General features: G+C 47.3%; 1 protein-coding gene across 1 annotated transcript; it reads left to right on the top strand.

Moving 5' to 3' along the window:
* Positions 1-2,577: 2,577 nt before the first annotated feature.
* SLC35E1 (solute carrier family 35 member E1) lies at positions 2,578-8,973 on the top strand. The gene is made up of 6 exons (XM_058820998.1): positions 2,578-2,977; positions 3,656-3,726; positions 4,017-4,154; positions 4,871-4,996; positions 5,459-5,704; positions 7,166-8,973. The coding sequence occupies exons 1-6, from the start codon at positions 2,578-2,580 to the stop codon at positions 7,394-7,396; spliced, it is 1,212 nt and encodes a 403-aa protein (XP_058676981.1). The 3' UTR covers positions 7,397-8,973.
* The last annotated feature ends 2,071 nt before the right edge of the window (positions 8,974-11,044 follow it).

An 11,044-nucleotide genomic window follows, 5' to 3' on the forward strand; every position in this document is an offset into this window, starting at 1 on the left:
AATTTGCACAAACCAGTTTGTGAATTATTTATATACACACTCCACTTGTTTTTCCCCTTGAGTCTGCTCAGTTCAGCCCAGCCAGGGGAGCCCTGGCACCAGGGACCCCTCAGAGCAGGGAGGTGGAGCTGAATCCCTTGGACACTGCCCCAGGGAGAACAGGAATGTCTTCCAAGAACCTCGCTGTGCTGTCCAGTCACACAGGGTGGATCTGTTTTAACTCTGGAGACTGATAACCCAACTGCTGATAATGTACCTCAAAGTCTAAAGAGATCAGATTTCATCTTTGTAATGTTTTATTCCTGTTTGTTACAGTGCTTTCTGAAGCAGCCTGGGGTGTGGAAAGTGAAGGATTATTTCTATTAACTGTAATTGCTTTAATATTTGGGACTGTGTTGTTTGATGCAGTCCCCACTGTTGGGCTTCTGTTCAGGGGGTTGGGGAGGGGACACTATACCAAAAATATTCCTGGGTTTAGTGATGTTAACTCTGTTAACTCATCTGTGCTGGAGGTGAGCCCTGGCAGGAGCTGTCCTGCCTTTGAGGGTAGAGTGAAGCTCTTCCCTGATTTTTCAAAGGAAGGTGCTCCTGGCCAGGCCTGCATGGTGTTGGTTCATTCCCTGGAATACAACTGATGAAGTCTGGTTTTATTTTGAAGTCATTCTTGTTCATCATTTATGATCTGACTGTTACTGAAATGTGTGGGTATCTCAGAACTAACAATGTCTGTGTGCTTCCATTTCTGAAATCTGAGCTCTGAGAGTGAAACCAGAAGTGGTTACCAAAAAATGCATCCAAGTATATTTTCAGTTTACTTCCATTTTGTCCTTCTGCAGTTGCTGAGGTTGAGCAGTGTGGTTTAGAGCTCCTGTCCTGCAGCTCAGATTGGATGGCAGAGGGCTAAGCTGCTGGTCATTTTGGAAATGCTTAAGTTTTGTTTATGTAAAAAAGTACTGTGCATCTTATCTCCCCCTGCCCTTCCTCCCTCCTTCCCTGAATGGTCCCATTTAGGAACAGGGTCCGTGCTCCTTGGAGGCCTTTGAATTCAGGAAATGACAAAGTATTACTTGATAAATTCCATCTTTTTCTCCACTGCTTCCATTTCTGATGCAATTGATGGCCCTTGACTGCACTGGGTGAGGTGATACCCAAAGCTCATCACAGCTTTCAGATTCCACCCAAACTGCCTGTGCTGGTGCTCCTCTGTTTGGGGAAGAAGCATCAGGAATCAGACCCAGCCCTTTCCCTGGTGGTACAAAAACTGCTGGAGAAATTCCCTCCCAATGCAAGCTTTAAATCTTGTTCCTTGCTGAGTTTGTTGCTGCTGTAAGGGGTCAACTCACTTGTGTGTCCTCCAGGGTGAGATGAGGCTTGACAATCTTTATTTCAGCATGCCAGTATAACCAGTTCTGTGAGCTCCAACAAATGTGAATAAGTTTACAAGGTGATATTTTTTTGTCAATTTTGTAAACAAGTTCAAATGAAGTTTACCATGTGCGTACCTGCTGTGTACTCTCATTTGTGCATGACTCAGTTTCTCTGCTACTGCCTTCTCCTACCTCTCTTGCAAAATTTCTCCTTCTAATCCTAAAACCTGAAGTTAAAACACTGCCATTTCTTCCTTGTGACGGGATGACACGAAATGGCTGGGGAGTTGCTATCACCTAAAATCCGTGTTTTTATGGCCAAATTAATTCTGCAGAAGTCTCTTGACAGGGTGCATGGACGAACCGGGCTCTCCAACACCCCCTCCTGCCTGCCAGGTACTCACCCATCCTTTACCCCGGCCTTCCTCGCCTCAGTTTTAAAGGTCGGGAGCGCTGGTGTCGGTGCCTGCGAGCCCGCGACCTTCGCTCCGTCCCTGCCCGGCACGGCCTCCCTGGAGGCGGCTCCGCTCCCTGAGCGCTGTCCCGGGTCACGGCAACCCCTGGGGCTCCCGGGACCACGAGGGGCCGGGCCCGGGTCACGGCAGTCCCTGGAGCTCCATCGCGCCGGAGCCGGCACCGAGGGTGCGGGGACCGTGAGGGGCCGGGCCCGGCTCACGGCAGCTCCTGGGGCTCCCGGAGTTGTGCGGGGCCGGGTCACGGCAACCCCTGGGGCTCCCAGGGCTGTGTGGGGCCGTGCCCGGCTCACGGTAACCCTGGGACTCCATCGCCCCGGAGCCGGTACCGAGGGCGCGGGGATCCCGCTCCATCGCCCCCGCCGGTACCGTGGGCCCGGCTCACGGCAACCCTGGAGCTCCATCACCCTGTGCAGGGCCAGACCCGGCTCACGGCAACCCCTGGGGCTCCCGGGGCTGTGAGGGGCCGGTACCGAGAGCGCGGGGAACCCGCGGGGCCGGGCCCGGCTCACGGCAACCCCTGGGGATCCCGGCCCGCGGCTGTGAGGGGCCGGCACGGAGGGCACGGGGATCCCGCGGGGCCGGGCCGAGCCCGGGCCGGGCGGGGCGGAGGAAGCCAAGCGCCGGAGGAACGGAGGAAGTGACGCCCGGATCCCGCCGCGGCCCCGCGGCCGCCCCGCCCCAGGAAGCGACGCGCCGGGGCCGCGCTGCTGACGTTCGGCGGCGGCTGCGGAGCGATGGCGGCGCCGCTGGCGGCTCCGGGCGGCGCCGGGGCCGGTGGCGGGCCCGGGGCGGGCGCGGCGCGGGGCGGGCGCGGGCCGGCGCTGCGGGAGGGGGCGCGGGTGTCGGCGCTGTGCCTCGCCTGGTACGGGCTGAGCGCCGGCGGGAACGTGGTGAACAAGCTGCTGCTGGGCGGCTTCCCGCGGCCCGTCACCGTGTCGCTGTTCCACATCCTGGGGCTGTGCGGGCTCCTGCCGCCGCTGCTCCGCGCCTGGCGCGTCCCGCCCGCCGGGCCCGCGCAGCTGCCGCCCCGCGCCTACCCCCGCTACATCCTCCCGCTCGCCTTCGGCAAGTACTTCGCCTCCGTGTCCGCGCACGTCTCGCTCTGGAGGGTGCCCGTGTCCTACGCGCACACAGGTGAGGGATGCGGGTGTCCCGGTGCCGGCTGTGCTCGGAAGGAGCTGCCTCGGGATGTCCCAGTGCTGGCTGTGCTCGTAGGGAGGTGCTCGGGGGGTGCTCTGGGGGTCAGAGTGGATTCATGCCCAGGGGTGTGACCTGAAACCCGGTGTGTGCTCGTATGGGCACCTGGTGCAGTGTCCCGGTACCCACTGTGGGTGCCCAGTGCAGTGTCCCAATACCCGGTGTGTGCTCGTACAGGTGCCCAGTGCGGTGTCCCAGTACCTTCTCTGTGCTCCTACAGCTATCCATTGCAGTGTCCCAGTACTCTCTGTGTTGTGAATATCCAGTGCAGTGTCCCGGTGCCCAGTGTGGTGTCCCAGTGCCCACCCTGTGCTCGTACAAGCGCCCATTGCAGTGTCCCAGTGCCCAGTGTGTGCTGTTGGCACCCAGTGCTCACTGTGTGTGCTGTATGTCCCCAGAGCTGTGCCCCTGTCCCCAGTGGGTGCTGGCAGCAGATCCAGGGGCAGTGCCCCAGTGTGTGCCCTGTGGGTGCCCAGAGCACCAAGGTCCCGCTGGTACAAGTGCCAGGACAGTGACAGGGATGGAGCACCCATCCTGGGCTGGGCTCCATCCCTGTGCTTGAGGTGGTTGCTGGAGCTGTCCCAGTCCCCAGTGATGTTTTCTTGCTGTCCCCAGTGAAAGCCACCATGCCCATCTGGGTGGTTCTGCTGTCACGGATCATCATGAAGGAGAAGCAGACGACGAAGGTGCGGACAGGTTTGCTGAGGTTTCTTCTCTTGGTGCTGCTTGGGGGAGGCTGTGCTGGCTTTGGATAGATTTTGTGACTAGAATTAGATTTTTAAAATCCCTTTTCCTTTTGTTGTGAGTGAACAATGACCAGGGTGATGCTGTTTGATGCACTGGAGTTGTCAGTGTCTGCTGCAGTCAAATTTCCTTGAGCTGCAGTAGTAAAATGGTTGATCCCTAAATCAGCAGGATGTATAAACTGGTGGAAAATTCTTAGCAGATGGAATTTACCCCTCTGTCCCTGCTGCAGGTGTACCTGTCCCTGATCCCCATCATCACTGGTGTCCTGCTGGCCACGGTCACAGAGCTGTCCTTTGACATGTGGGGACTCATCAGTGCCCTTGCTGCTACGCTGTGCTTTTCTCTTCAGAACATCTTCTCAAAGAAGGTACAGCTCTGTTCCCAGCTCTGGTGTCACCCTTCAGCAGGACAGGCTGTCATTTCAGTTACATAAATGGATTTTTTTCCTTGGCTTTGCAATCAGACAAGCCCAGAGGGTTGGTTGTTATTTTGTGTGTTCCCTGCAGCTCTTCCTACCTGTTGAAGCTGTTACTCTGAGTTTATCCTGAGCCCTTTCTTTACTCTTCAATGTGGATTTTTTTTTTTTTCTGGTGGGCAATTCAATAGTGCTCAAATTAATGTATCTTGTTATATCAAATAATTCCTCTGTGCTGAGCAAGTCACTGTCAACACTGGGCACTCCTTGAAACCACAGTAACAAAATTAAAATGTGTGGTTTGCTTCTATTTAGTTACAAAATGGTTTGTTTTGTAGAGCTATCAATATATATTATATAAATTAATATATATTATAATTATATAATACATATTATATTATATTATATTATATTATATTATATTATATTGTATTATATTGTTATATTATGTTATGATATATTATATAAATTATATCTATTAATATTAATATCTTGTTGGTACTAAGAGCCACCACTCAAAAAACCATTATTTTTCAAAAACACATCAATTTTTCTTTTGCTACCCTAATAGAAAATTAATATTATAAGGATATTTATTTATTTTCCTAATTACCTGTCCCCTGGAGCAGTTTGTTTCCTGACTGCTGTTCCATAATGGCTCTTGGCAGGTGTTAAGGGATTCCAGAATTCACCACCTTCGGTTGCTGAACATCCTTGGCTGCCATGCTGTGTTCTTCATGATCCCAACCTGGGTCCTGGTGGATCTTTCTTCTTTCTTGGTAGAGAATGACTTGGTAAGTGCAGAATTTGGAGAACTGTTTGCTGTTACGAAAGAAAATTTAAAAAATAAACCAAACTTCAGCACCCAACCAGAAAAGTGCTCTGAAGTGTTTCAGTGGGGAAGGAAGTATTGTGAAACACTTGCAAATTGTTTCACAGGAGTTAACAAAGTGTTTATTGTGAGAACAATATTATTATTATTATTATTATTGTTCCTGTCAGGGTTAGCAGAGGCAGTTCATGCACAGCATAAATATCAGGATTTGGGAGCTGGAGGCAGGAACAAACACTCCCAATGTCCTCCTCTGGTTTCTCTGAGCTGGGAGTTGCATAAAGCAAAGAGCCTGGGGGCCTCTTCAGAGCTCAGTGCAGACATTCCTGCTCCGATGGCAGCTAAAAGTGCCTCAGGCTGTGTTTGTGTTGTTACCTGAAACCCGAGATAATTTTTTTTCCTCCTGCTGTTTGCTTTTCCACAGAGCTCCATGTCCCATTGGTCCTGGACCTTGATGCTGCTTATAATCAGTGGATTCTGTAATTTTGCCCAGAATGTGATTGCCTTCAGCATCCTGAACCTGATCAGCCCCCTGAGTTACTCAGTGGCCAATGCCACCAAGAGGATCATGGTGATCACCGTGTCCCTGATCATGCTGCGCAACCCCGTCACCAGCACCAACGTCCTGGGCATGATGACAGCAATCCTGGGGGTCTTCCTCTACAACAAGGTGAGGTTTCTTCACCAGGAAACGCAGCTGGAGCAGTCCTGCAGCTTTGAGTTATTGTTTGGACAAGTTGAGCAAAAATAGGCAACACAAAAGGCACAAAGTTCCATTGTACAGGGGGGATGAGCGTGGCCCAGGTGGAGGATTTGGGTCACAGCAGCTGCTGGGCCTCTCACAATTAAATTTTGATCTTAAGCCCTTTTTGAAAAGGGAAGTAACTCAGAATCTCTTGAGCAAAAGTTTGGCATGCGAGAGGAGTGAGGCTTTCATTGGAAGCCACTGATATTTTAAGGCTGTAACAAAAAAAGTGATGTGACAGTAGGACTGGCTGCTTTTTTCTGGGTATGGGAATATGTCTGGGTGGTATCTTAGGTGATATCTAAGGAAATCTGTCTTCACTGAAGGGTTGTGAGGGTTTGGAAGGAGCTGCCCAGGGAGGTTTGGAGTGTCCATCCCTGGAGGTGTCCAAGGAAGGCCTGGATGTGGCACTCAGTGCCACAGGGATAGGGCAGAGCTTGGACTTGATGATCTCAGATTTTCCTGTGGGAATCTTTAAAATTAAAGGGTTTTGGGAAAGCTGCAAAAGGGAGGTTTTAGAGACAGCAGAACTGCAGTTAGAGCTAAACATTAGCCATAAGATTTGTCAGCAGAAAAGTTCTATGAGAAGTAGAAAGTAAGGACAACTAGAGCAATGGTTTGTGTATTAATGCTTGGATAGAATAACTCCCTAAACTACAGAAAAGTATATCTAGGGAGATATTATGAAGTTCTAGTTATAAGTAATATTATTAGAGTAGTATTACAGATTAATAAAGTAATATTAATTAATTTTTAAGATAATAATTAATTATTAAAGTAATATTAATGTTGATTATTAAAGTAAATATTAATAAATTAATACTGATTATTACTAAGTAATATTAGTATATTAGTGAGATATTTAGAAGTTTTAAGCTTAATAATGGAGCTCTGTGCATTGTGTTTGAAGGCTTACAAGCAGGTATTGTATTTGAAATAAGCAAGAATTGTTTTAACCAAAGGTAGGTGTTATTATAGTGACTGAATAGAACTACTGTCAGTATAGAATATATACTATAAGAATATATACTATACATATAAATACTGTCAATATATACTATTCTATTCTATAGAATATATACTATACAGATATAAATGCTGTCAGTAAAATTCTTGCTTTGTGTGATTGGTCAAAAAACTTCTAAGTGACATTAAGTGACTTCCAAGTGACAAGTAACATTAGGTTCTTTGTCTGCTGCCTGGGATGTGAGCTGCTGGCATCTTCCCATTGCCATAACCCTGTAATGAGGCTGATGCTGGAAAATAAAACAGTTTGGGAAGTGGCCCCAGCATCCCCATCCCATTTGTGATTTGTGCACCAACCCCAAGCCAGTGATATTTGCCCAGCCTGAATGGTTCTGTGACAAACTTTCTTTCCTTTCCCAGACAAAATACGATGCAAACCAAGAGGCAAAGAAGCAGCAGCTTCTCCCAGTGACCACTGGAGACCTGGTGAACTTGGAAAGGCACCGAAATGCTGCTGAGAAGTCCCAGAATGGACTCGCAGCCTTTGGCCAGCACGGGGACTTCCTGCGCAGCAACGTCCTCACAGAGCACTTCCAGTTCAGCAGGCAGAGCTACCCCACAGCCTACAACCTGAATAGGTTTGATATTTAGGATCTCCTGGCACAAAGGTACAGACTGTGATATCAAAGTGTCCCCAGCATTATCAGAACACTTCCAGTACATTCATGAATGTCACGGAGCCATTGAGGCGTGCAGCTTGCAGGGCAGGGCAGGGGAGTGGTGCAGGAGCTGCTGGGCTGAGCTTTAAACCTGGGACAGCCAGACCTGGAACAGCTTTAAACCTGGGACAGCCAGACCTGGAACAGCTTTAAACCAGAGCTGACACTGGAACCAGCCCCACAGAGCAGATCCTGGAGTGACACTGCACAGTGGAACATCTGCCACTGCTCCTTTCAGACTCTGCCAGCTCCTTGTTCTCTTGGCAGCTGAATTCTGGCCAGTATCTCCTTTCCATGCTGGTAATGTCACCTTTAACTTGTTCTCTAATAACGGTTCAATGATCCTTTTAATGAAGCTTTCAGGAAGAAGTGAGAGCAAGGGGTGTTTGTGCTGATCAGGATTTGCCTGGGGAGGATCAGCTGCAGGCAGGTAAGGTCCAGTTCATCTCCAGCATCTGTGCAACTCCTTGTGGATATTCACAACTCCTGTGCCTCTGCCTCCAGCCCTGGATGAGAAAGCAGAGGTGTTTCTGCAGGAGCAGGCAGTGGAAGGATTGATTTCTCCCAGAACTGCTTCAGGAGAAACACAGTTCTCCAAATCACTGCTCATGGCAGAGAACAGCCAAGCCCAACCTAAAATCATCATTGTTTTCTGAATCACGTAGTCCAGACATTGCTATCCCCTGGCCATGCAGGAAACTCCTTCAATAAAAAGTGTTTGGAATAATATGATTTTATTTTTTTACTTGCTTCACACCTGTTCTTTCAAACCTGTTTTGTTGCTTTAGAAATTGAAAGGTGAAAGGTGTTTTGTTCTCACTTTTATGCTCTCATATATGAGTTATATCTTTTCAATGCATTGATTTGAACAATCATCATTATTAATTGTTTCTTAAATCTTTTTAGCCCCTAATTTGGGTTTTTTTTAATTTCTTAATCACTGCTGTTGGAGTAGCTGTGTGGATTTAGGCTGACTTCCACTTCCTGCTGAAAGAAATTAAATTTTGTATCCTGTGCTGTTCCTGCAACTCCCCTGGCTCAAATAGGAAATGAAAGAAAAACTGAAAAACTGTTTGAATCAGCAGTAAATAGATAATTTATGGCTGAAAACTGCCTCAGAATAAATTCTAGACAAGGTGATTGTGTGTGTCAGGTACAGATTTGTGCGTGGAAGGGATGAACCTTGGCTTTCCTTCCTTTGAATGAAATTCCTTGGAATGAAGTGAGACCCAACTTGGAACTTGGGTTTCACTGAATCAGAATTTTCTGTCCTTGCTTTAGTAAAAGATTTTAGGGGCCTTCTTTCCTTCCCAGACTGTTGTACAGTGAGACTTTGATAGCATAACTTTTATGCTTTTAACCAGAGAGGTACCAGACACCAGGGACAAAATCCAGGGTGTGTCCCAGAACACTCCTCTTATTTATTGCTTTCAAATGACCATTTCCATGATGTGAGATGATGATTTGGCTCCTTTCTGGACAATAAAGAATTTATTTTTAAGTGCAAAATCAAGCTGATCTTATTCTTTTGGCTGCTGGGGTGGTAGTTACATGAACAGCATGTGAGAGGAGTGAGGTTTTTATTATTCCACCAGAGTCCAAAAGAGGAAATGGTCCTTCTGAAACTTAAAAATGGGTTAAAAATGCTGCTGCTGCTGGGTGTGAGCAGAACTTCTTGCCTTGACTGGAGTTCAGTGTTAATGCCAGCTGAGAATTTGGGATTTTGGTAGAAAATCTAAATAATTCTGAACAAAGTCATGAGGAAATCTTTCCTTCAGGTGAAATTTCTTTTGCCTGTTCCAGTATTAATAAGTGTATAATTACTTCTTTTGAATGTGGGGAAAATGCCAAATGTGGATTTCTAGGGCTCATTTGCCAACATTTCAATGCTTTTACCTGAAAGTAAAAAGGATTTGGTGCTGACTCTGGATTTGGATTTGGTGAACTCTGGATTTGGTGCTGACTCTGCAGAGACTCATTTGAGGCTGAGATTTCAGAAAGGGCTGAAATTTTCCAGCTGCTCTCAAAGGCTGGGACCTGGTGAATCCTGCAAACCCTGAATTGTGTCTTTGTGCCTCAGTTTCCCTGTTAGAAAAAGATGATTCTTCTTTAATCACAGAGGGTAAAATACCAGAAAAAAAGTGGCAGTGGGGATGTGCAGGGATGCTCTGAGTTCACCTCTCCATCCTCTGCTGTGCCAGGTTCCTACAACCTCAGCTGCCACAGGGAGTAAATACAAACCAGACCAGAGGTTTTATTAAATATATTCAGATTGGTTTCCTTTTAAAGAACATAACCAAACCTCTTCTGGCAAATGTTTTCACAGTGAGCATGCCCTGCACACTTCCCAGAGAAGATTTAAGCTCAGTTTTTTCTGTAATCTTGGCAGCAGCTGAAGGTTTCCTGTTCAGAACTGTCCCAAATTCCAGTCTGGCCCAAAATGAGGATTTCCCAGGAGGATAAAGGATCTTTTTAGGGCTCAGGAATGAATCTGCTCCAGGTCTGTGGGCAGCAGGGAGGGCTGGGTGTGGTGCAGGGGGACATTAAACCTGTCAGGTTCCACAAGGTGGATTTGCTGGATCCCAAATCCCAGTCCTTAAGCAATATTGCCCACATTGAGGGAAAGGAACTTCCTGGCGTTGCTGTAACAAACATTTGAATCTTGGAGCTCTGCAAGGTTTTTTGTTTGGCCAAGTGGGATGTTTGGTTTGTAAATAAGGGGTGTGTTTGGCTCTGTACACAGGGCTGGGGGAAGGACAGAAAAGCTGGAATAAAGAGGGCAAAGTCTGCACAATGTGTACAATGACCCTGTTATTAAATCAAAGCCAAGGGTTGGTTTGGGTTCACTCCTTGCAGGAAGCTCTGGGAGTGTCATAATGGGCACTGCTGAGGAGCTGGGTGGATGTGATCACTCACAAATGCTGAAACCAGGGTTAGAACTGGACTTCTTGAGATATTTTGATTTTTACTATGCATTTTTTACACAGAAATACACAACAATATTGAAAAACTTCTTCCCCAAGAAGCCCTGGGTAGTTGTGGAAATAAGACAACCCCTCCCCACTCCATGTGGGTGTTCTGTTGGTAGTTCCAAAGAGTATTTGGTGCTCTTTAAAAATATTCCTCCTGCAGGTTCAATTTTGGTAAGAGGATCTTTATCATCTAGTAAAATTCTTGTGGTTTTTAAATAACTGAATGCTAAACAAAATTGAGGCAAGACTTAGACTTTGTAAGTGCACAGTGATTTGTAAAAATAGTGTTGGTATTTTGGGGTCAGCTCATGATGATTTCCAAAGCTCTGTTTTCCTTTCTAATCTGTTCAAACCCATTTTTTTCTGATGCAGCATTTTGCAGCAGAAGGAGTTTCTGCCACGTGGCTCTTTGTGAAACAGGTGCAATATAAATAAAGGGAAAATTTTGTTTTTTCAAGGCTTAAATTTCTGGGTCATGCTGTGAGCTGTTAAAAATAATTCTGAAATCTCTTTGTGGTGATGTTCAGGGCAGTGAAAGGAATTTGTTAACCCTGAAGTGACAGGTGGTGCAGATATCCAAGGGGTACCCAGCTTTTTTTGTTATTTTA

Source organism: Ammospiza caudacuta, chromosome 28 (genome assembly GCF_027887145.1).
Source record: "Ammospiza caudacuta isolate bAmmCau1 chromosome 28, bAmmCau1.pri, whole genome shotgun sequence".
Classification (NCBI taxonomy): domain Eukaryota; kingdom Metazoa; phylum Chordata; class Aves; order Passeriformes; family Passerellidae; genus Ammospiza; species Ammospiza caudacuta.